At 41.0% G+C, this 27,477-nt stretch overlaps 1 protein-coding gene across 12 annotated transcripts; it reads right to left on the reverse strand.

The window, feature by feature from the left end:
• Positions 1-136: 136 nt before the first annotated feature.
• Positions 137-27,341, reverse strand: LOC111255458 (cyclic AMP-responsive element-binding protein 1-like). Of its 12 annotated transcripts, XM_022817437.2 has the most exons (9): positions 26,605-27,179; positions 25,777-26,421; positions 12,835-13,156; positions 12,157-12,367; positions 11,025-11,228; positions 9,158-9,331; positions 3,224-3,502; positions 2,012-2,239; positions 137-1,610 (listed from the first exon to the last, which is right to left on the reverse strand). In XM_022817437.2, exons 4-9 carry the CDS (start codon positions 12,358-12,360, stop codon positions 1,311-1,313), a joined length of 1,389 nt encoding a protein of 462 aa, XP_022673172.1. In that variant the 5' UTR covers positions 12,361-12,367; positions 12,835-13,156; positions 25,777-26,421; positions 26,605-27,179; the 3' UTR covers positions 137-1,310. The 12 variants fall into 12 exon arrangements, with proteins under 12 accessions (XP_022673172.1, XP_086833800.1, XP_022673173.1 ...); XM_086977674.1 differs by lacking the exons at positions 25,777-26,421; positions 26,605-27,179 and adding an exon at positions 27,186-27,341; XM_022817438.2 differs by lacking the exon at positions 25,777-26,421.
• Between the last annotated feature and the right edge of the window lie 136 nt (positions 27,342-27,477).

Raw genomic sequence — 27,477 nt, forward strand, 5'->3', positions numbered from 1 at the left:
CACTTCACAACCCTTCGCTTTTCGCTATATTTGGTCCATTTCAATAAGTGTTTTTAGTATATCAGGTGCACGAAGTAGTGAGGAAGCACTCATTCAAAATAGCCCTTAGATACGCTTTTAACAACACCAAAACAAATCATTTATCTTTCCTCATCATTTTTATTTATATACAGAAGTCAACGCTGATAAAATTACTCTCCTCGTTCAGCAACAGCCGACGGGATGCAAAAATAATAAATCTCTCTTTATTTCTTTTATTAGTCATTCATTCAGGAGTTTCCTAAAGAATAAAGAAGTTTAATAATAATAATAATATATAGTAATGTTACGGTACTAATCTTAATCATTTTTATCGCTTCGAGAATTGCCATATGATCTTCTTTATCATTTTTATTTTATTGTACATCCACGATACGACAAAGAGAACGTTCTTCGTCGTCGCTTAACAACATGCGTCGGGCACAAATAACCAGCGACGCCGACTTTATCAACCATTAATCATTACACTTACTTAGATAATTTATTCTTACAATTAAATAATAATAAGCCAGCATGTCATATTTATATACTTCTACTTTCAAACTCTGTTATCCTACACCAACGTCGATACCTTCGGTACCGCTTCCATTCTTTAATTTCGTATTTGCATTCATACTCACTTGGGTCGCGGTTTAATGCCCACGTTGCTTTCGACTGTTCTATTCAGCAAGTATCAAACACTTAAGATGAGACTGATACGGTCTAAGCCTCCGATAATTGTGAACTGCTCGTAAGTGTAAAACAACATTTAAGTCCCCTATCATGATTCGCTTGATTTCTGATCTCTTCTGATAAAGTTTTCTACGAGCTATTAACTAATAGCTTAGACTACTAATCCGATGAATATTATCAGTTAATTCAGTAGCACTACGTTAGCTTCACCCAAGTGACTTTTTAACGGTCCTATCCACTCTGAACCCTACTCTCCCATACTGACAAGCAGGCCCTCATAAATCTATATAGATCTCAAAATCGTTTGACTTATTTTAACATCGTCGTTGTAATCGTCATCATAATAGATAATTTTTTCTCTCGAATATATATATCTTAACAACAATGGGCGATCGTGAAGTGATGCTTTTCGAGCTATATAGTCAACATGTTCTTTGCTCCAAGATTAGCAGGACGTTGGCTGCCTGCATAACACGTGTTTTTATACTTGAATGTTTGTATATATATATATATTCGCATGTTGATTTTTGTATATGTGAGTGTATGTGCGTGTGTGTGTGTGTGTGTGTGTGTGGTCATGTAAAGGGTGCGTGTGTAGACTACATATCATTAACGCTCTTTTTACAATAGAGATCCTTGAGCGCCTTGAGCTCCTCGATGAGGGTGGCGTTCTGGTTCTCCAGTACGGCCACTCGGTTTTCGAGACACTTGATGTAGTCCTTCTTTTTGCGCCGGCATTCTTTCGCTGCCTCGCGATTTTTTAGTAGGCGTAGCTCTCGTTTCCGAGCAGCCTCCTCCGCAATCGTTACAGGCTGTGTGCCACCAGCAGTCGTTTGTAGCCCCATTGAACCGACGCCAACGCCCCCAGCGGCTACAACGACGGGCGCCGCAGTCGCCACCTATATTATCGTTTTTGAAAAAAAAAAACACAAAAGCGAGAAACTTAAATGATGAAATTTAATCAGTTCAGGCCGGAAAATTCTAGTTTTTTTTTAGAATTCTTAAATCAAACACACAGTTTCAGGTAAGGGTAAGTAGTACGTATAGATTAGCAGCCAGTTAGCAGCAACAGCAATAATCGCATTGCAAAATGTTCGTATTTACACACATTTGTAGCCTACAGAGACACTCCTATAGACTCTATTCCAAAAACTTCCAATCATCCTCTTTACGAAGTACCTGTACATTTGCGTGCGTGTATCTGTGTTTGTGTGTGTGTGCGTGTATGAACTTGCGACCAAGATGACAACAATCACTGAGAGTACAGCATGGGTGAGATATTTAGGTTAGTGAGGCACACCTGAGCGGGCCGCAACTGATACGTCTGTAGGTCAGACACAGCCACACCGGATACTGTTACCGGAACAAAGAGCTGGGTATCGTTGGAGTACTGCACATACTGGGCTCCCCCGCTTCCGGGTGCGAATTCACTCGCGGTCTGCAAATGGATGCTTGCAGGTTTCACCTGGAAGTCACTGTCCGATGCCGTGTCATCTTTATCTGATGAGGATGACCCAGCTACCACCTGCTGAATACGGCAAAATACGGCGATTAATCCCCTGGCTTCATGTCAGGTGCTTCAACAAGCAAGCGAACGAGGTCACAGACATTAAGGCAATATATGTCCAGATGTACAATGTTGTACGAGTACAGTGAGCTTGGAATTAACTAGCTAAAAGGCATAGTTCTACGGAATTATCACACATCACAAACGATATGCTAAATTTGTTTTGTCTCTAAACAGCAAAGGATGATGAAATGACGATTTCGATGGGATGATGCCCATCGTCATTATACAATCAATACTAATTACTCACTGTAGTATCATTAACATCATAATGGCAATATCACAATCATTCCTCGTAATAAATCGTTTTATATATACAAATATTTATAAACAGTGTTTGATGGTTGGAATTAGAATCGTTTTTTCTATATTTTATTCATACATTTTAGCTTATCGAATTTGTACATAAGGGTCATAATAAAAATTATATGCTTTATTTATCAACATTTTGTATATAGTTACTGAACCTTGTAACTTGCTGTAGTGTTATGAAATGCATTCATTCTACTAGCGTTTAATGGGTGGCCGATTTGTTTTTCGTTAAAACAAAGAGTCACCAGGCCTTAGATATTATAGGACTAGAAAAGGTGTGAGCGCGCCGCATCAATGCATGATATACCTGTTCGAATGCTAAATTTATAACTAGCATAGCCCAGCGGCTGTTTACTGCCGTAGACGTCAAAGGCTGCGTACTGCAATATTGACTATTTTGTATTTTTTGTGTAGAATGTATATATTAACTGAGACAAGCAGTCACTTCCTTCAGATAAAAATGTCATCTGTTCTACTCTAACTATATTGTTTGATGTTGATTTCGTTTACTGACAAACTATAATCTCGCTACCTTGATTTACTTCAGAGATTACAGTGGCACAGGTGTCGGGCGGTTTTACTGACATTAATGTTTTAGTTGACTATCTCTTGCTCGGTTCCCGCTGTGCTAACCTGTATTGTGGTAGTCAAGCCCGCGCTATCGTGGTGTTGAGGCATTGAAAGCTCGTTGAAAATTTTCCGATATGACGGCCTTCTGGCAAGGACCTCACGTCGTTTTCGCGTACCTTCGTCTTCTGCAAGTTGACCCCCTCCAGCTGTGCCCCCGGGTCCGCCATCTAGGACATTCACTCCCCCGACTAATTGTACTGGGACATCTTCCGCTAACTGCTGCCCGCCAGCAGCTGACTGGATCACTGAACCCTTATTCACCAAAATCACCGGATTTTTCAGCTATGTCCAGAAACAACAGTCATAATTTAATGAGTTTTTTTGAACACAACAATGTAACAAAAACCTATATTAACATGATACCGAGATTCGATGACGACTAAAAGCGGGGAGTATCATTGTGCTACACTTTGTCCATTTTCGTTTTTTTGAGAACGACACACATAGACTATTTTTTTCACAAGGTTGAGAATTAATGTTTATGCAGATCTTTCCATTGATTTTCCAGTTTCTATCACAATAGTATAACAGTATTAATAACAACGTCTTTATAGCAAAGTACTCAGAGCACAAAGGCAAGATGTGGAAAGCGCCTGGCAAGTTGTTCCGATTACAATGATAATTTTTCATTTCAAAAGTTCCAAGGGCTGAATCGTTTTAACTCAGAATGCAATACCCTAAATGCTTGCAACCAATCTTCACGGGCTTTAATAAAGGCTAAGGGATTTTAACAATCTTCTGAAAAATTATTATTTCGTCTGTTTATATGCCATCACACTTTGCTATATACAAGCACACATAGCGAGATTGAATACGGTTTGTACTAAAGGTAATGGCCTGTGTCTTTTGCCCTCAGTTTGTTCATCGAACCGTTTTTTAAGCGTGGCCAATCTCGGCTAGAACGATCGCTCATGCTACAGTATTTTTAGTGTTACGTTCAGAGAGAAACAATTCCTCCTATGACACGTACCTCGAGTACACTAAAGGTGCCTCGCCGAGAAAGCCATTTATTTTGGACACCTCACTACGAACCGTTGCCAAACACGCACGTTATTCGGTATACACATGATGCTCTAGCACCGAGTAGACATGAGACAACATTGCAGTCCAAGCAAACGTTCTTCTACGTTTGATATCTATGACAGAGGGAAGCATTCTAACTGAAGGCAAGCACGGTTTCACTAATCTAAACAAAGACTATTCGTCAGAAAAGAAACAGGGCATTGAGACAATCAGAACTTCCTTTACCTTGAGTTACTTTTCCTCGCTCTTCGTCTTCCTATCTATTAAAATTATTGCGATAGAGCCAACAAAAAAATTTCGATTACGACGCTCAGTTAAACTGTGCTCGCGGCGACACGATTTTGAAGACGGCAGCAAACATATATATATAGACTGGCTGTATTTACTTTCGAATGTTGTTATGATTTGATTGTGGTAAAACCAGTAGCAACAAACATACCCATCATAATCAGCACCGCGTAGTCGTTACATGCTGCCACTATAACAGTAGGCCACACGTAACGATTTTCCTCGATCAAATGGCCTCACGTCCACCGCAGAGCAGTTGTGTAGGCTATTATGATTACGGGTGAGTGTGTGTACATCTGACTAGGTAGTTGTAGAAATATGAATCATTTCTTGTTAATTCTGTGGCTTCTGACGTCTGCTGCTGCTTCCTGTTGCCGCCGCAACGCCAAGCAGTCGCGCACATCCGTGTAAAGCCGCTGAACGCGGAGAGGAGCACGCGCTTGCCAAATGAACAAAGGCCAATATATGAAAAAACGCGTACACATCAAACAACGCTCGTATAGCGGTTGGGTGTGCGTGTGTGTGTGTGTGTGTGTGCGTGCGTGCGTGCGTGCGTGCGTGAGTGTATGTTTGTGTGTGTGTGTGTGTGTGAAAACGTCTGATGACGAAACGAGAGGACGCGGTGTAGGTTGGAAAAGAGATAGTTTTTAGTTCACTGACTATTTCGAGCAGGCAGATCGGACTTTATACGTCAATAAGACTATACAAATATGGACCTCCCGATTTTCATCTAAGTGACGGAATGGATGAGGTATTTGACCGCGTTGCGAACCAAGACAGGTCGCGCCCTCTACAGATATGGATCCCTATGGCTTTCGACAATTTATCTAAAGCTTGACACTTGCTGCGTTCTCGTTGCTTCATTTAAGAAGGCTGGAGGACCAAAATGGGGCAGCGTACGATTCTGATTGCAAGAGCGGTTCAGTTACCTAGGGCACCGTTACCAAATAACTAGAGACAAATTGTAGGTATTGATTTAAGTCTACACAACGCATATTCCAGAATACATTTGCTTCGCGTGCGTGACGCGATAAATTCATTTCTGCTGGCATTAGCGATTACATAGGGGAATCTATTCCTTTGCATACGATGCCTCCTAGCAACAAAAAGTCTATGGAAATTAAAACACTTCGATTCAGCTACTTTTTTATATGTCTGTTACCTCTAATCGCACCATGCTAACGGACAACAGACGGCCTGATCAGGTTTCTTGTCAAAATGAGACATTTTAAAAATGGGAAGCTTACACTAACGTTACACAACAACTGCTAAAAAAAAAAAAAAAAAAAAACTGATTCCATATTCGCACGAAGGTGGATAATTACACGTACTTGCGTGCGTACGAGTGACAGCCGCAGCTTATCTAAAAAAACAAGAGGATACAGTAGAAATTTCTGTTGTTTAAAAATGGTCCATATTATTAGTATCGCAGTGGGGTACCAGGACTGACTACACAATTCACATTATAATAACTGGCCATGAATGAATAACATATACTGAAATGAAGCACTTTAGCTACATTAGCAAATACACGATTCTAACGTGTTGGGTTACCTAGATGTGCCATAGGCCAACAATCAACATTGGTGGACCAGTCAATAAAGTAGTGATTAGCTCTACAAGAGGTTGAATAACCGGACAGCCGTTTCACCGCTGCCCAGGTGACTGCTACAACGTTTCAAAAAGTCAAACCAATTAGTGCTTACTTGCTACAGAATGAGGAATATAAATAAAATGGCGATCGCTAGAGACCGATAATTTGAATAATTTACAGAGAGTCAAGTAGATAAAAATTATTGATAAGTGTGTTCAAAAAACGGGGTCGTATTCATGGCCTTCGTCCTTGGAAAATTATGATAAAATCGATTTTTTCGACAAACGAACATAGGTCTTCATTTAGGCCATCTATTCAAAGACGCATTTTCAAACGTTTACTTCTTGTTTTCGATCGTTTGCCCTGACATTTTAGGTCGACCGTAAAAAAATTCTTATGTATCGTCGGCTAGAGCTTCCCCGATAACCGAAACTACATAAAGTGAGATTTCATGGTCATGCTGCGTCATTATTTGCTTTTTTTTTTCTTTGGCTCGTTTTCGTTAATGTTTCGATTCACTTTGCCGACCTGGGTCATGTTTACGGCCCAGATTGCTGTTGAAAAGTCTTCTAGTGAAGCAGCCACCTCAGATCCCATCAAATTCTCTTAAGTACCTATTCTCCCAGCATATTTGTTTGTACGGAAGTTTACATAGAACAACCTCTTCTCATCCAGGAGACGACTGGTCCTAAAACACGATAACCTTTTTTTCTTCCATGCGAAAAATAGTCTGCATACGTACATGCTATTTGCAATAGGACCTTAATCGCCTATGCGGGATCTACTTAACCGCACACATTGTCTTAAATAGAGCGCATGCGGCGAAAAAGATCTTAGAAATGGAAAGAGGGATCCCACTTTAAGTCGATAAAAACACCATTGCTAAACGCAGATACGCATGCATATCGCTGCTCGCATGTACCAACTATTATAGCATAAATATATGAATACATAGACGGGTTACGGCTAGGTATCCGCAAAGCTAGTGACTGTGAAGACCTAACTATCAAGTTGTATGAGTTAAATGAGCAGCTGGATGAACTGGGAGTCAAGGTCGAGCTTAGCGAGTTCTTAGCCAAGGCTTGTAGGGACGTGAAGTCGAATACTTGATCACAGTGGTCAATTCATAGAGTCAATTTCCACGTCGAGTTTGTTCGAGCGGTCCAAAGCTACCCGTCGGAAAAATCATCACCCACTCCCAAAGGCGCATCAAGGAAAATACTTATCGTTATTTCAAAAGACGGCATACTAAAACACAGTATACGCAAGTTTAGGTGATCGAGGCAAGGCAAACCATAGTAGCGATCCCTAGGGATTGTAAAACTCCTATACGCTTGCCACCTCTGACGTTCTACTTAGGACGCACTCATTGGCCAGTCCTCGGGTGGGCGGAGGCTATACGGGTGTTGCGGAAAAGATACACGATCTGTAAGTTCATCCTGAACGAAGGAATAGTACGCTCGGCGGATACAGGGAGATGGAAACTACAACCAAGGCCTTGGGATTCTCAGTCTGTTACCATAGGCGCCCAGATATAAACAAAACCGCACGCCGGTTAATATAGACCAGCACGTGAATACGTACGCGGGTGCGATATGTGCCGGCTTACTAGTGAAGACTAGTAATGTATGCTTCTTTATACTCCATCGACAACGGATTTGCAAATCCGTTGCAGGGCACAGTGAGAATCGACCCTGTCAGGCAGAACGCGCAGCTGCGAATACAAGTTGCGTTTCATTACGACGAAAAATCTGTTGTGGCGCACCCATGCTGCGAGGCGGCCTTGATGGCGTTAGACGCCAAAAGTCTGTCAGACTTTTGAGGAAACAACGGAGTATCATCCGACACGTACGGGAGGAAATCCGAACAGCACGATGTAAAATTAAACCCACTGAAGGCTATAAAATAGAATAGAAGGGACGACGATATCCCCTAGGACAAGCTTATTTACTTGCAATAGATCAGATATTATTATTTCAATATATAATTAAATACATAGTTATGGCGCTACAGGTGGGAAGCGAGCGGCTGTGAAGCACGCATTTCTGTCATCCTAAAAGCGAAGTCAATCCGTTTCAATGTAAGTTCTATGAAAGCAAAAGTAACTGCGGTCATGTGATCAACGGCAGTCATGTTAAAGAAAAAATAAGTAGTTTGGATACCCCAAAAATTCAATCAAGAACACAAAGAACATTAGCACACGCAACACGCAGCTACAATGACAGATCTCCATCCTAAGAAAACCAACAGGCCGAGTTGCATGCAGTTAACGAAGCTATCTAACAAAATAGACCACTAGTGCCGTCATGTCAGGCTATACATAGCAGATCCTGTAAAAGCTTAAATCGCAATTTTTTTTTCTGCCCACTATATTATCTAGACTTAGCACCGACGGATATATTTCTTTCCAATAACAAAAATTTATAACAATAGGTTTGACGGTGAGAAGAGTCCCAGAAACGAGTGCTTCTGCACTACACCGGTTCTGGCGGGAAATAAATTTATCTATGAGGAGTAACAAAATCATAAAGAATGACGCCAAATTCTATAATAAAACATAGCTATACTTCCGAATGAAGTGCTACGTTTTTTTTTTACTAGGTGAAAAATTGTCCCTCTGTCTACACCAAGTTAAAATGCCGTACAGGTATATACCTCGATGACTTACGCGTTGTCGCTGCAAAACTTTAGCAGTTATTAAAGTTTATGATATACGTCGAAAGTCAATTCATACAGATAAGCTTTACTAGAAAAAAAAATTCTATAATATATTTAAGATTGAGCTCTATGGGTGAAAGAATATTCACAAATGCGCGAACCTCATATGCGTATGCTTAAGTACGTATACTATACATATGTGACCTGACGCCACCTGTCTCTCTGCTTCGACTTCTCCCAGTGTGAGCGGAAAGAATAATGAAGTTGGCCCAAAAGCAACTTCATCGTTTTCATCTTGTCGAACAGACGAAAACTTGAGTGAAAGAATGCATGAACGCATTACTAGTTAAGAAAACAATATCTACTCAACTTACGTTTTGAATAGTTGTGCCGGTTGCTGATGTAGCCTGAATGACGGACGTGGCTGCCTGCGACACCTGTCCCGCATGACTCGCTGGTTGGATTACGCTCTGGCTCTGCGGGAGTTGGACGTGCAAGATAGACACGTTACCGTTGGCCTGCTGCAGAGCCAGCGTCTGCGTGCCGCCCTGATACAGGCACGCCCCGTAGTTAAATGTAAGTATGTGCGTGTTGACACGTGCGTGCACCCGGTGTTACAGCAGAAGCAGTAGCAATAATAACAACCCGAAGGGCGGTGGTTGGTCACGCGGTTAGCACACAGCAGTCGTAGGGACGAATCATAACACGCACAGGTACGCGCACGCGCGTACAAACAATAACGGTAGCAGCAACAGCAGTAGCCACATTGAAGTCATTAATGTAGCAGTAGTCGCAAAATGGATCATTGCGGCAGTCGACACATGGACCGTACGGGGATTCAGGAGCCCAGGGGGAGATCAGGGAATATTGACGTCAATTAGATCGCAGGATCGCCCACAACATTGGTATAGCATAAAATGAAAAGGAAATGACAATGAAGTGAAGTGATGCGATTGAACAATAACAAACACAAAAAGGAAGAACATTGTGTTAGCTTACTCAGTTTACAAGGGCCCAACAACAGATAAAAGGTAGAATACAGGAAACAGGGAAAGCAATCCCACCTGTTATAGATTTAATAACAATTTTAGTTAGGCTCATCCCATATAAGGCAACAATTTCAAAATATTGCAGGTTAAAAAATAACGCGTAACTCCAACCCTTTCGTCACAGCGAAGCTGACACGTGGCCAAATATGCATTTAAAAGGGTGAATCACAATCAACGACCCGTTCTTGTCCGTCTCAGAAACATTAGTACATCCACGATAATTAAGACCACAGTCCCGCTTGAACTCTACGAGATCCGGTCAATTTCAGTAATACAAAGAACAGTAATGGTTAGAGTTGATGAGTTAGTAGGTCTATCAGGTCATTAAGGCCAACGTTTTAACGACAACAGTAGGCATGTGAAAATGGCTTTACTTTTTAATATTCCTAAACGAGTAAACGACGTTATTATCTAGAAATAAGCATAGTAAACAAATGTAAAGTCTATACATATATACGAGAACAGTGATCCACGTTACAGATAAAGCACGAAGCACATTTTTAAATAGGTAGGCAATATGATCAACAATGAGAAATATCTGTAGGAAAAAGAAAATATGTGCGTAAATGAAAGGTTTGACCCTGTGTCCGACACAACGTCGTCCATCATCTCCATCCTGGTGTAATTCAGCAACGACTACAATGGATATATTGTGCTAGCCCCTTCTTACTCGAAAGAAGCCAAACATGTTATTAAAATTACACACTGGATGAGTAGGACAATTAAGGCATTTTCCACATCATTTGTGGTGTGGAAAGGTTTCAGCCCAGTAAACTGTCTAGTAATCCACTATAGCACTAGGTTAGGTTATTATTGCAATTGTTGTACTTAACGTATAACAAAAATACAACAGAATACTGAGAGCGATGCGCCATCAGTGATTAACAAAAACTGATGCTCAAGGCATGGAGAAATACACACGCATGCTATTGTATGAACAGGAATTCAAAACAGTGGAAACAGAGAAAAAGATGAAGAAAAACAGACGCTGAAGCTTTGATCATACCGTACATTTACTACCTGGGCCTGTTAAACTGAATTCGTGCTCGGAGATATTAGCGTTGGATGTACTGTGTCGTTTTTATTTTTCTTCATTTCTGCGTTCACAGAAGTGAAGTTGTTTATTACCGTGTAGCATTGTCCTCCTTTGTGTAAACTTTTATTGTCACTGCTGATGCTGTTTAGAGGTTACCTGTTGTTGTTGTTGTTGTTGTTGCTGTTGTTGTTGTTGTTGTTGTAGCGGTGGCGGTGGCGGTGGCGGTTGTTGATGCTGTATGACTAGTCCGTTTTTTCGAAATCTTGCCGCCGCAGGGTTGGTTGAACCCGGTGATTGTGAAGTATGATGTGAAACGCTAATTAAACCCAATTGTTGATGTGGGGGCGAATGTGGAAGTATCTGGGTGTTTATGTATTAGATCATAGTGATTGATGGGAAGCCAGCGAATGTAGTTACAATAGCCGATTATATCCACCGGTGGCGAATAAAAGCAGCCGTAAGTTTATCGTTGTCGCACGTCATGTGAAACGAGTTGTTTAAAGCATTGTCGAACAATGAGTCGCGAAGGCAAACATCCGAGGAAGAAAGAGAGAGGGGGGCAGACCGGAAAAGGGTCAGATACGAGGTAGAAATGGGAACGTGTAGCAGCAAGGGAAAGAGGGAAGGGAAGAGTGCAAAAGATAAAAGTAAAATATCAGAAAAAACGTAAAGCGATTTTGGGAAATTAGAAGGGGACAAGGTGCCACGATAGGAATCACATCGGCGAAAATATAGAGGATTTCGAAGAATCGATAAAACGTGATTAATTCGTTTTTTAATTAAAATAATGTACAATGTATATGGAATGAAGGTAGAGGAAACGATAAATCATTTAATAACCAATATCGCATTATCACGAGAGTGAGTGAAACCGGAAGAGATATCAGTCGACGAAAAACAACGGTTTGCGGAGTAGCAGTTCACGCATCATCGGGGTCCGAAAAATGATATCATTGTACGAGCAACAGCATCGGGTTGAATGAAGGCAGTCCAAAAACAAACAAACAGCAAAGAAAAAAGGAATAATAATTGCCGAAAAAACGGAACAGTTAATTATGAGAAAAATCATAGAAATTGAAAGAAAAAGTGGTAATAATGACGTTAAAATAGAACATACACTATTTCTACAACCCTTTCCCATTTCCCGCTCACTTTTTCTTCTTATTTTTCGATGACTTCAATCACCTCTATTACATACGATGTGATAATTCTCTCTTTATAGACATCTTGTAGCACGTATATGCACGTATATATATATGTCATACATGTGCGTTGTTTGTCGGCTAACCTGCTGTGGCGCTGTGAACAGCACAGTCGGTTGTTGAGGCGTGGCGGCTTGCTGACTGACACGGGTGGCGGTGGATGTCGCCGTGGGTCCTCCGGGTCCTCCAGGAGGCCCCGTTTGGCCAAGACTCGTCCTCTGACCGCCCGCGGCCGAGTCGCCGCCTTGCGGGAGTACTTCCATCTTCAGCTGATGAGTCTGCTCTTGCATACTCCACCTTCAGTATACATATGTAAACATATAGTTATTATTATAATTATTTTAAATTGGAATTTGAACATAATTGTTTCTTTCAAGAGGGAATTTCAGTTTAATATTTGAGTTAGTTCATATGAAATGAAGTTGCTTAACTAACATAGAAACCACTTTGTCACTAAGCCTCACCAAGCAGTATATACATACAAGATTTGCATGAAATAGAAAAAGTTCATGTAAGTTATTCACTCATTTTCAAGTACATTTTTCAATTAATTTGCAATCTGCAAGGCACTGGACAGTGGCTTATAAGGTGTATATGAATTCTCTAGAATACTGAGAATTCCGCAGTGCCCCTGAAGATACTACCAGCCTTAAAATCATCAAAAAAGTAAGTTTGTAAGCAATATAGTGAGGGTAGCACAAATAGGAGCATATTTGTTTCTGTGAAGGCGAATTAGACGGATATTAGGGCAAAGTTTAACTTACCTGCCACGGAGCGTCGTCTATTGTGAGGCCTGTCCGACGAACACATCAAATAGTCTCGGTTTTCTTACTGGATTTAACTTTTTTGCCTCTACTTCTTTAGCTAGGCATCATCCCTCCCATCAGTCAACGTTTTTATTCAGCAAAGAGGACTCTAACAACTTATTCACTATTTTCCGATGGCACTTCGGAATATCCTTAACCTCCCGATTTTTCTCCGACTTCAGAACGGCAACCGACAATTTCTTCGTTTTAGATACATTAGAAATACAGGATCGTGTTGCCGCAAGCCACAATATATACGTGATAGGTAGAAACGTGATCTCTGTAAGAATACGAAGGTTGAGATCGATACAAATATTAGTATCTAAGAATATACAGTCTAATACGGATCGTAGAAAGCTATTTAATCCTACATAAAAGAAATCTCTGACAACCATCCTAATCTTTTTAGGGTAAACTTCACATCGGCGCACGAAAATTAAAGCAGGTGAAAACAATCAATTGATCGTAGTACCGTTTGAAGCTCACTGGCTTTGTTTTAATCTTTTTTATAAAACACAGGAGTTTCCTAAACGGTGCCTCTTTATGCCATCCCGTCAAGGACCAGATGGACGTATTTACGCGCAAAGTCTGCCTGATTGATCTTTACTCGATTTGCACAGCCAACAATGGTGTTTATGATCATGTTTATCATTAATGCCCACATACGACTGTTCTTGCTTTTGAGCTCAATGTGGTCCGGCGCGTGCTTCATGGCCACTCAGAGATTACGTGAGATATGGGTGAAACACTATTTCTCTGCCCCCTTGAATATCTTCAGTTTGCATGTTCGTCAAGTGAATATATATCCGCAATATGATTTATCTTTGAATCCATTACACACACGATGCTGTTGGTATATAAATAAACTATAGCATCTGATAACATTCAGCATATAATAATCTTGTAGCGAATATATGTATGCGCGCTCATCTAACCGCCACTGCTCCATATGCTCCTAATCTTAACGCGTATGAAAAATTTGCTTGTTGTTACGACATTTTTCTGTCTGTGAGCACATATACGTTTGTTTCGGTACGGGTTAGTGCCTGTTGCTTCTATTAATTTTGTGACTCCTATTTTGAATAGGCACGGATATGGATGTGTATCCTATGTTCGTTTTGTTGACACCGCACATGCGTGCCTGCACATAACTTTTGTTTTGGATGCGCAATCAAAAGGACCTTTAAGGAAAAGGAGAGACAGATAAGGCAGGGCGAATTGCCAAATACAAATCTCGTAAAACCTTGTACAACCTCTCCAAGGTAGGTCTTCACCAACTGCGTACGCCACACGAATCCAAAACAGCCGTAGCACTGTATCAGCAGGCTTTGCTGATTTTTCACACACTTACCGGCGTGCCTCGTTCGTGTGTCGAGAGAATATGTCAACAGGGCTAAGTTACGTCAACGATGACAAGAGTGAGCTGTTAACAAGCGTATAGCACTCGCCTGTCAGTTGGTGCGCCGAAAATAGATAAAAACCTCGAAGAAAAACAACGGCGCATAAACCTCCGGAACACTTCATCAATTATTCGGTGCCGTGCTTCATAGATTCTGTTTGAAAGAATAGCCAATTGTCCAGAGATTTGTCTGTAACACTTTTTAATAAGTAGAACTGCGTTTGACGTAGGAAGGTAGTGTTGATTGTTAAAACGAAACGATAATTCGTAGTCGTTTAGCGGATAGAATTTATGCAATATTGTTCAACTCCATAAAAATGGTGATTCCGCCAGGATCTCACCAAGTTCCGCCGACTCACCTATGGGGCGCCCGTTGATTAGCTCACTAACAGCAATGGCAATTACCTTAGTATAAGCTGTCTATAATGGAAAGTTTTATTCCAGAATGCTTTAAGCATTAATGCCAACGACATAACCAAATCATATATGAACAGTGCCATTTACATATATAATATATATTATCTCGTATGCTTAATTTTATCATTGGCTGCCAGAAATAAACATATTGCTGTAGATGTGTGTTTCTTCATACTACTTTAATTACAACATTTGTTACTAGAACTCGGCCATGCTTACTCGGCAAAATGGCCTCATACTACGGCTAGTACCCTTTAGCGCCTAGTGGGTCTAACGTTACATTGCGCTATTTAGACCTCGCGCAATCTCGAGCGCATATCGCGCAAAATTCCACTGTCTCCAACTTAGCACACTTCCTGGGTGTCCTGCACTATCTAGGGCAAGACGCCCACAAAAACGGCGTCACGTCATACTGACAGACGTCCTACTGTCGACATAGTACTTGATAGTAATTCCGGCTCTTCGCTCGTCCCAATAATCTCCTGTCTGTAGGGAAAGATCAGTACGGACCCTATTTGGCAGAAGTAGTCCAGATCGCTACGAGTTCTATCGCGGCGTCTCCTTCTACGACATGGAGCGGAAACGGGCGTATCCACGGCTTTTGCTGTGTACTGGCACAAGTTCGAGCCGCGTACGTACGAACGTATCCTAGCTCTTCTGTCAAATACTGGACCATCAGGCGACGAATAGTTCTGTGCATTTGAGTGATCCTGATGTCAGTTAGTAAATACCAAAGCTTCGGCTGTCCGTGGAAGTACGCGGTACTACGTGGTAGCGATCTCACTGGGTCACAGCGCCTTGCCTAAATAAGAACGCCTATTTTCTACCTCGCGGCGATTAGTGCTGTCTAGGGACGGCTTCAGCAGGTTAGCATCGTCGTAGAGGATCGAAATGATCGAACCGGTGGACTGAACCGGTACTCACGCCGCACCCGCGCCGTCGAATCAGATAGTGCTCAGGTAATGCGGAACTAGCACGGTTTGCCAAGAACGCTCCCACCAACGAGTGCCAGATCCCTCTGGTATATAACACCTGAACTGACTTAAGCATAAAAAATTTCCCTTGGTGCAGTGGAAAGGTGCTGACTTTGCCGTCTGCTGAATGCTGCGCAAGAGCACTTTCATACCTAGCTCTTCCAGACTCGCTGGACGTCTCATTAGCTTCCTCTTAATAAAGGCTGCTCAGTACAGAGGAAAGCGTTTGTAAGGAAAGCTTCATTACATCTCTTCTACAACGATCTTGAAATCAAAACAAGCTCAAACTGCTATTTCTAAATGTGCACATGCCAGCCTCATGCTTGGCACGATGGCCATTTTCATCCCTTCGCAAGTGGCTCGTACTCCTCAGCGCATCGCTTATTAGGCCTATTTTCGTTGACCATAATCCCTCCGCAACTTTGGACGTATCGACAGTTATGCCGACGCTGCCACTAAAATAAAATCGACTAATTAGGTTTGTCGCCAACTTGCAGGAGCAAGCACATTGTCTTTACTATATTATATACGACCATATACAAAAGCACAAGGCTTTGTGCTTATGTATATAGCCGTACATCTGAACTAAATCTCATTTATTTTAAGTAATAAATATATCAATACATGCGAATGCAAGTAAAAATGCATGCCAATCCAGCGGACTTTGAAGTACTTGGGCCAGATGACGATTTTATTATTATTATGTTCAAGGAACTCTTTATTTTTTGTACATTTGTTGTAGCATCCTAGAAGCTTCCATTGTACATTCCATGCACTTACCATTCACGTTCCTATCTGTAATGTCTTTACGTGTGGCTTCTTGAAATAAATCAATAGTGGGATATGTTTGCTCGCCGATTACCATTTTTAACCCATGAAAGCCCTGTAATTACACGGACTTAGATCCGAAAATTAAGCGGCTTGAAACCGACGTTGTGTACTCCTTCACTCAAATCAGGAAATAATTAACACATGATGATGAGATGTAGCATTGCTATCAGGTAGCCAGGCTGCGGTGCTATCGACCGCCGGGTCAATATTTCTCGAGAGCTTCCAGCTGGCAATCTGCATTCATTATTTCATTTTCGGCAAGCATTTTACAGTACCAGATGTCTGAAAATCAAACCATACTTTGGCGATCAAATTCCCCAGGGGGGATTTTTTTGTGATTTGTTTTTTTTTAGCTGATGTTCGGCAGATTACACGCGGAATACACTACACTTATGTTAAATGCCAGTTTTCGCATGCAAGACTCAAAAGCTCTGTATTCATTAAAAACCGTTCCTATTGATGCAACTTGTTCTTTTCCTTCAAGCTCCAATATCTGACCACCTTCGTGCTAGTCTTCGATACTCTAATCTGTTCTTCAAATGTTTGCACCATGCACGTGTTACAGTTCCGAGTAAGGCCTCCTTGTCTAACGCCCTCACTAAGCTTCGGTGGCTTTCTGCAGCGCTCTGGCTTTCGAGGAACAGAAACTTCACCACTGACCGTCGATTTTTGAGGATAAAAGATGTTGCCTCGTCTAAACTCATTTTATCTGGAGTGACCTTAGCCGATCTTCGTTGATAATTTTCTATAAAACCAGTGTTGAACAGTGAAATTTATTTCCTAGCAACGCGTAGTTCATTTCAACACCCAACGAATATTGTTATGATAGCCTAATATATTTCGTTATTTTTTGTATTATATCGGTAGTTTATATTTACATCGTTTGGTATTTATTGGGTATCCTCAGTAGTTTTCGTTTAGCTTAACGGTTTTGCTAACAACCACCACTCGGACCAATAAGAAGTCATTACTTGATCACCGAATAATGACTCTCGGCAGACTATGGAGCGCCAACAACTTAATAGTCATGAATATGCTCGATACCTTACCAAAAAGAATTAGTGTTTTTACGAAATGTTTTACGCTATCTGTATTTTTCTAGGCTGCTCTATTATTTCAGTGCCGGTAAGAACCACGACTATTCTTCATTACCGAGAAAAAGAAGCGTCTATAACGTGGACCACTAATAGGTAAGCAGTAAAAAATCGCACTGACGTGATCGTTCGTAAAACTAAAAGCCCTCATGTTTCACGCTTCGCTCCGATTAGAATCAACTCCGTGGGATAATCTGTCACGCTGGTACGTTATGATCTAGAGACAACGTTAGAGGAACATTAAGAAGATAATCTGGTTGGGGAGCATAATACCACGCTATTACTGCAACCCTTATGATCTTTAATTTAAATATCTCTATCTCCTATCATGTGTTTTCCAAACCCTTGAAGAAGAATGGTACTTAAGACCAGCTCATTTCTGCACACTGCTGCGACAACAAGAGTATAGCGAAGTAACCTAATAGTTTAAGGAATCAATAAGGCTTATCTTTATAAGGTCTTCGCTATGATTAAACCGCTTTGTGACTTTCAAACTACAACAAAGCGTAAATTCGTTTCGTTGTAATTTCCCGATACGTAATCGGCAATCGATACGCAGATACTTAAAAAAAACGATGCCCAAGGCACCCGCGACCTTATTCAACAACTAATTTATGAACCAATACGAGTGATACAGTTTGTTTTGTGTCGTAATCCAATTGTTCAGCGGCCGTACCCAAATCTACGAAAGACGTGACTGTTTGTGCATGTTGTGCATACGTAAATGGTTACCTAACCGATAAAGTTGTATTATGCACTGAAAAAACGTGCTTACGCCTAACTAAGGCCCAACTTGAGCAATATAATTGCAATACAAAGATTCGGTGCGTCGAACGTGAAATTGCTTTACGTGTAGCAAAAGTACCTTTGCAACATACGCAATATAGAAATACAACACCTTACATTGTACAAGAAGCGAGTTACGATCCTTCATTATGGTTCATTCAGTTCTATATAAAAGCATGTGTACGGAAAAATACCGACGGTTTCTATGCCGAAGTTACGGAAAATATCTTTTTTTTTGTATTTCAAAACAATTTTACTAAATATATGCCGTTTTAATCGACGACATGTTACCATTTTCCGTTAATACCATAAATTTCATGACGGTAGAACTTCAGTGATTTGGAGCGAAACACTGAAGCACCATTAAAGGATGGTTTGACGGTGTAAAATTTGGAATGTATAGCGGACGCTTTAGAATGTTCCATGTAAGTTCTATCAATTTCTGTCAGGTTGGGAAGTACCTACATGGTCTGGCATTGCCACCGTAAAAGACGACATTTCTCGTACTCACTAGTTCTGGACAATTTTTTTGCAATGGCTTGTCGTAACCTTCTTAGTTAAGAGTATAAATCCGAATCTATCATTGTGCCAGCCAGCACCTCAGACGCACACTTGCTTTTCAATACTTACTAAACGCGTAGCAACACCTTGGACGCCAGCCTGAGCTTTGCCATAAATTGTGGAGAACATTTTTTTAAAATTTTCTTATTGCACACTATTTTCGTATGTGATTTACTTTTCATTATTTGTGATTGACCGCTTTAGAGATCGCTCGATTTCGTGACGGTTTCTTTTCCGTCTATCTCTATGGCACTCAAATATCGAGCTGGTTTTTTTCAAACAGCTTGAAACTATTTGGTGACTATGTTTAATACCTTGGCGATGCCATGGTTACTTACGCTTTGTTCAATCTTTGCAATAATTTCATGAGCTTTTTTTTCGTAGTTAATCAGCATTCTTACGTCAAAATATCGAAAATGAAAATAATGGAGACATCTTTGAACCGTCTCTTTGGATAACGTATCTCGGGCGTAAAAATTACCTTTTGTTTTTATTAGCACGAGTAATATTTGTGCTTTCATATAAATAAAAAATATATAATAAAAATTCTATAAATAAAAATTCCAATAACTTTATCCAGAAAATAAGCTATATCATAGGTTTCTAGGTCAAAGATATTCTAACAATTTTAGCATATTTACTGCTGTCAAATCTCAGCTTTAAAACAAAACCAACGCCGAATGGTCTACACTACTTGAAATATGTCACTTTAAGGTTCTTTTGCTTGAAAAACCATCAACACTTGAGTTAGTGTATCTTCTTGACCATTAAGTTAAGTAAAGGCTCAAGAGGTGGAGTTGCAAGTTTACGACAAAACATAACCTATGTGTTAAAGTAGCATTTTTACCCATTAAAAATTTCCAAGAATGAGGGGCTGTCCCTCAGAGGTAATATACAAGTTTAGCAAATGTTTGCATAACAAAGTTTAACTACAATAATATACAAGTTTTTTTTGGTAACAAACGGTATATCTAACACCCGTGTCCCTCACTTAAAATTAACAATGGTAATATCTCGAGATACAAATACTAATATTAAACAAATGCTGTACATTATATAGCTTGTGTGTATTGTTACAATGATATAATAATTAAATTTAACTACAAAAACGTTTTTTTTAAAATTGTCACTTGTTTATTTAGAGGTATTGTGCCACAGAAGTTTGTCGTGCCTTAGCCAAGAACAGCTTTTTATATGTGACCACTTATTTGTTAAAGATATGCCTTCTCTTGCCAAACGGATTCTCGAATTCGCGTTTCGTCACCTTATGATCTTTATTATTATTTGGGTTGCCACTTTAGAATTCGGGGTTTATTGATTGTACAATAGACATATTCGGCCATACATTTTCAGTAACCGATACGTAAGATGCTATTAGGACTACCAAACAAAAATATTAGGCAGAACTGTATGTGCGAAGCATCGGCTTCAGTACGACCACTAGCTTGGTTACAGTGTAGCACGAACGTGCTTCGCCAAGTCTTTGCCAAATTGACAATTTCACGTCCGGACATGTATACTGAAGACTGGGTTTTTTTTCTCATTGATACAAGTGTCTGTTCGTAGCTCGATCGATAAAATATCTAAGAAAATGGACGCGAACAATATGTATTGCAAAGCAATGATATAGCATATTCAACAAATCAAACCAATTTTATCCTGAAAAGACAAGTGCTTCCAATAGATAAGACTGCCTATGGCAGTTGATTGAGGTACTCACTCCTGAAGCGATCGAGGGCAAGACTATCCTTCATCATTGCTTCAAGTCGTCCCTTACCGGAGGCGGAATACAACGTCATCGGCCATCATGACAAATTACGCGCTGTATAAGGCCGTTAGCCGAAACGCGTGAACGTTGAAAAAGAGAGCGCCTGTTTTGTTTGTTGTGACCAACAGGCTGACAATCGACCAGAAGTATACATGTCTAACGGAGGAGGAATCAGCTGCTATTATTAAGATATATAAGAGTCGTTGTAGAAGCAATCCATCCAAGCAGACAAACAACGGGTAAGAACGTGTCGCATGACATCTATATATATATTGACATTCTGCACTCGGTCAGACACCGTGACTGCGGTAGTGATAAAATCATCGATAATTGCTGCAGCTAGCTTTACCATACAGCGTAAGATTCATTGGTCAGTCGGTGGGGCTGACCGTTTGTATGTCATTTTTGCGGCCGCTATTATGAGTCATCATACACTCGTTCTCTCAAATAACAGACACACCGCCACACCTCGTATAGGAGGATTCAGCTATTTAGCTAGATCCACACGACAACTTAGCGAAGTGCACACGTAAAAGGAGCAGCTTGTTCACTGAAGGCAATTGTCTGTGCTTGTGTGTGACGACCGCAGTTTATGATGCCCTTCTTTTTCTCTATAAAGTCGCGCCTTTATATGCAATAAACTATATGGTATAGCCAAAAGAGTGATAAATAGTAGCAATCAGAAACAGAGTTATACTGATATTAATTTCGTGATATTTAGCAAAAGCGGTACCTGTTAAAGTTCGGTGCACGTATTTAGCGTATGCAGTATGCCGAGTTCTGTTATTTCGAATGTGATCAATAATTTTTCCACACTTTCTCGTGCCATTCTACTGTGAAGGCTGGCTTACGTCAAAGCAAAGCTTTAGGTCTATATTATTGTTTGCACAGCTGGCACTATAAACATTCTAGTAATCATTGCAGGTGCTTACGCACACATTCATCTGGCATTGCAGTATCATAAGGACTTATTTCAATCTACTTAGCTTTAGGATCTACTTAGGTATATAGTAGACCGCCACCAGTAAGCTTCGTTTTACACTTATTTTGCTATTAAACACGTTTTATTTCACTTGCTTAGAGGTAAGACGAATTCTATATATATGTATATGATAGAGAATACGTCGAACAGCGGCTAGCCTTAACCTAATAGCCTTTTTCACAATAGAGTTTGAACACATTCTGTCACGTAGCATAATTTTCACGATGATATATTGTATTGATATATGATAAATTGCTACCGTCAATTAACCGAACTAACACTAGGCCCTATCAGATAAAACAAACTTTTTCCTCTTAGGGGAAAGATACTTAGCCCAACGGTTTTATCGTCTGCGCAGATCTTTCCAAAATAAGTTTCTAGCCATCCAGACAAAATCGCAACCCAACCACCTTAAGGGATCGTACGAAGGCTTCTAACAGCGTCGTAGTTAATGTTCAAATGGCTGGCGTGATAGCCGGAACGGCTACACCCTACAACGCAGTATTGAATCCAATAGTGAACGTAAATAAAGATAAACCCAAATAAGCATAATTTGCACCTGTGCTACTAGATAATTTTTCATACCTATTTCGATTGGAGTGTTAATATTCCAATATAATACCAGAAATAAAATAGACAGCATGACTGATGAACTCCGAACGAGTTTTGAAGGTACACTTACTTTTTCAAGACAGCAATCTCGGTGACACAACCTTGACAGTTAAATAAATTTATATATATATATATATATATATATATATATATATATTAAAAAAAAATTACATTCCCCGGTGATGATAGTCCACAAGGAATATCTAGGTACTGAGTGGAATGATTCTACATATCATCAATAAAATCAACAGTTTGTTCGTACCATATAGAAAATAAGCCAGTTTTCAGTCCTATCACGTATATACACCTTTCTTTCAGCGCTTATGATTAGCGACGGTTTTGTGCGTCGTGGTATGTTTTTATTGCAAGAACTCTTCATTGTCGATCACATAAAGCTACCCATGTACTTCACCCTCTCGGATAGAACTCTCTGTGGGATGAGTATCAATCACTATGCAGCTCAGTTTATTTGATTAGTTGAACTATTCGAACTCTGTATGAAGATCCAATTCCCCTATCTAGTACATGTTTATTCGACAACCAGCTAAAATTAGGCTCTTGCCAGGTCATATTGCTGAAAGACGTCCATCAGATCATCAATACCAGTGCAGCCATGATGATTGCTCTAGGTTATTACTAGAAACTTTATCTCTTTTAAATAAATGTCTATCCTGTATCATACATGATTCGTATACATGAGTACAGAGAGAGTTATCGTTACATATAGCATTCGACAATTAAGCTATATATGTGCATGCAGCAAAACATATCGACGAAAACCCTTTCTAATGTGAACTGTTGATGTCATCAGATGAAATCACCACGCCAAGGGTCCCGAAAAGCCATGTGCCATTTACCGCAGTTATTCAATATTAAGATTTTCGTTGCATAGTAATAAACGATCTTAGAAAGACAACTAGTGTGTTAATAAACGTGGCTTATTACCGATGTGTCAGACGCTGTTGCTGAACATCCTCTAAGCTCTGAGATCTGTTTCCAAAAATATAGACCTGCGTAGATCAGTTCTGTATAAACCACCTAATTCTGACTACGACCATAGTAATTTCTTCTATTTTATTATTTATCGCACTTATTTGCTTCACATAGAACTATTGTATAACCGGAAGCATAAAACTGGAGTCTATCAAGATAAAAGTCGGTATATATTATCATGCTAGAGCCCTTTTTGTATTTTTGGACTAAAAAGAACTTACGCTGTTCGTAGTCACAATAAACACAATACTCATTTGAAGAAAAGTGGAAGTTAGTTCTAAGTCAGTCTTTGCCGTCGCCTAGCGAGTAAACCAATCACAAATATCTGCTATTTCGTTTGGAAGTAATCCCCATCTAGTCTGTAATACCCTCGTTTAGCCTTAGTGCTGAGATGACCTTAAATTCAGGATATACCTTCGCGTGCCACTTACCGTATTGGACATTAAGAACATAATTGCTATCACTCTACAGTTGTAACAGCCATTCGAAGCACCATACAATTTGCCAGATTAACCTTTTCCTGTTGGATCTGGACAATGGGAGGGATAGCCACTTCTAGTCCAGACCCATAGTATTTATTGCATATCTTTAGGCGTATACTATCTTTCCTTACAAACACCGTACACTTCATTTAAAAATCATCCGCTAAAGTGTTAAATGTGCCGCTCTTCCCAGCTCTACCCTTATACGTAGAGCTTTAATGCTCAGCAGTTCCAAATATATCATCAGCACCATCTCGTTAACTTCGCATAGTTCAGCTTATCTCTATTATGCCGTGTTGCCTCTACTAACGTCTTAAACTAACTCTCATCCATGTACCGCTTGTTATCCTTTTTTCGACGTTCCAGTCAGTTTGACTATTTATATACCTTCTTGCCAGCAGCGGCTCTGCACCCAAACGTTTAGGATAACGTAACAATGATTCTGCCACTATCGCTGCAAACTACTTTACTACCGGCAGTACCAGCTAAACATTTGACTGGCTTTAGCCTAGCCAGCCCGTAGTCCTGAGCTAATCAGTTCACCTCTGATCAGTACAAGGAGGAAATATATGTTCTATGGACAGACATCACTACGTACTGCGCATGGACCTGACGACTACAGCAGTTAGTAGCGAGTTCAGTTCAGGTGCTAAATTCTACGCATGGATGAAACGACGCCATTTAACCCGTTCACGATCAGCCCGTATGCCAGATGTGGCTTCAAATTTTGACACGCTAATGCACAACCGGTGATTCTCGTTATACGTTCTAGTACACTAAACGAATCTAGTAAATGAAATCAGCCAAAATCTGTTTATGGTCCGGCATCGTATCCAGGAGGTGGCTGATACTAAAGCGACATAAAAAGAAATAATATTACTTTTGTAAGAAATAACCTTTTTAGCGCTCGTACAGTGATAGCCACGAAGTACAATCGTCATCGCCCATACAGAGGATGCGGCAGCGACCACGCCTAATTAAAGAAACTATTATACAACATAATAAAGCAATAGGTTAAAATGCTGGAATAGTGCAAGGGGAGGTGGTCATAGGCACGCAGTAGGTCGTTGGGCGTTCCATGGAAAACTAATAAGTGCCCTAGACTGCTTTTATAAAAGAAGCAGTGTGTGTGTGTTCCTCAAATACTCATTGTCGGTATTTATCAACAACGGTGATGAAGTTTGAGTGGAACAATCGGCATGTCAGTAACTAGGAATACAGTCGAAAAGCAGTTTCTGAACTTGAACTAATAATACGTCCCGAACGTATCAGCGCATAATCAACCGTATCCGACTGAAAGGTCCAATCTAATATTAGGTTGGTACTGCTAACCACAGTAACAACGCATCTATCCTGTCTCGACTTATCTAATCTAATCAAATCTGCTTGTGTTGACCGACGTCGTCTCCGTGCTATCTATCCGACAGTAACACAGAGCGCTATAAGCACAATTAACTGCAGTTATAGTCGTAGTAGTCTTTCCCTATGTAATCCAACAACCCCCGTTACTGCCGGTGCTCAGCACGGCCGCGATAAATACTGTCTATCTGAGATGTTAGGTAACTATTATTGGACATCCACCGTGATTTTATGCCATAACGTGGTCTTTAAATTTCATCATTCGACCGATGACGAGCGCAATACCAATGAAGTGTGCTACGACTCACGTACTATATTTATGCGAACAGTCCGCGCACCGAAAAGTGGATACGACAAAAATCTCCATTTCGTATACTGGCAAAACCTGTGCCAGAGTTATCGGTTCCGTAGTGAACAGCAAACATTCGCAATAAAACAACAACTATCTCGACTAGAAACACCCCAATTTCGAATCTTTCGGTCTCCGTGTAGACGACGCATCAAGCTCGAACACACTTTTTGATTAAAATTGTGATTGTTGCCTAAAAGGGCATTGAACTACTTGCCACGATGCCTCACAACGAATTGAGGCAATAAACAGGTCCTGCAAATAAACGATGATGAGTGCATAACAGGTACCACCTGCTGAAACGGCAGCTGCCGTTTGTACTGTTGAGGTCGTGCTGCTCCCTTCCACATCGATAGCGCCCTCGTCAGGCATCACCCCCCAGAATAGGCACTCCCCAATAGGCGGTACGAGAACACGCATAGACATAAGCTTTACTGGTACTGGTTGTAGCCAGCGAGCGAGTCACAGACGGTAGGGCGGAGCTGATCAGCTGGCAGTAGAGCCTGATCGTCTGGTTTCGTTACTCGTCATTCTGTTTACGCCGTTTCTACTTCCCTGGCGCTGTTCTCTGCTGGTAGCTTTCGCGTGGGAACTGTTGTTTGCTTTTCTATCGCACAAATATACTACTAGTTTAATCGTCGGCAACAATCATAACGCTGTCTAACCACAGTGCGCACATTCCAAGATTTGTTTTTCTATCATTTGCTGCTGCTGCTGCTCACTCAGAAATCGTAGCACCACGACCCCCACCCCATCCTTTCCACCTTCTTCTGTCGAAAGGTGGAACGACAACGCACAGTCGCCACCGTATCAGAGTCGAACGCACATCACAACAACAACAACAAAAGACTGATGTCCATTATACTTCCACGATGATAATCATCACGTACAACAGACAATGCTAGTGCCTAAAATATCCATGACGATGTCGATGACGACTGCGACGACGATGACGGAGAGCAAGAAGAGAACAAAGACGACGGTGACGTTAAACAGAATATCACCAACACGGTTACCGCAGCTATTACTATACTTCGTAGAAATAATAATAACAATAATAATAATGAGGCTACTAGAAAGAGCAAGCACGACACCAATCAGGTAGAGAGGTAAACACTCACTGCAAAACGATCTATCTTCTACGTCGAAGTAACTACGTTGGTCGGACGACACGGACACGCATTTCGAGCGAAAAAATGAGCGACCACCGAACGCGGCACAGCACAACACTGCATCACTCACTACCACCTGCACATGTAGCAGCAGCAACAGTCGTAGCAGTATTAAAAGTAAGCAACAGCAGTGGACTGAGCGATGATCATAGACGTAGCAACAGCGTTAGCAAAATGGAAGAAGAAGCGGCGACGACGGCGGCGGCGGCGGCGGCGATATTGTTACTGCTGCTGCTGCTGCTGCGTGATTGCTGTTGTTATTAATAAGGAGACACCTCTAGCACAAGACCATGAACGGGTAAGAGCCACACTGCCACCATGGCCAGCACTATGAACATGAGGTCGAACGAGCACAACAATCTCACCTCATTACTGCACCAACCCCAGTACAACTCCACTGATAGATTTGCCTTAGCTACCACCCACCACACTGGAAATGGCCATAAACTGCTGCTGCTGCTGCTGCTGCCGCCGTTGTTGATGCTGTGGATAATGCAGTTGCTGGTGTTCCTGCTGCTGCTAATACTCACGTAACAAGTCGAAGGAGGCAGTCAGTCGGGCAGTCAGACACTGTCGTCATCTGTACATACGGGGAAAACAGAGAACGAGGGAGAGAGCGAAAGCAAATAGATGGTGGAGGCAGACAGACAGGCGGGCGGGCGGGCGGGCGGGCGGACGGACGGACGGACGGACGGACGGATGGGAGGACGAACAAATGAACAGATTGACACAGTCGCCGTCGCCGCTGCTGTCACAGGAGTCTGCGATAGACGACGCCCACCAACATCGACTGTTTTCGGCAGCGGTAATCATGTACACACA

The sequence above is a fragment of the Varroa destructor genome, unplaced genomic scaffold, assembly GCF_002443255.2.
Source record: "Varroa destructor unplaced genomic scaffold, Vdes_3.0 BEIS01000001.1, whole genome shotgun sequence".
Lineage (NCBI taxonomy): Eukaryota > Metazoa > Arthropoda > Arachnida > Mesostigmata > Varroidae > Varroa > Varroa destructor.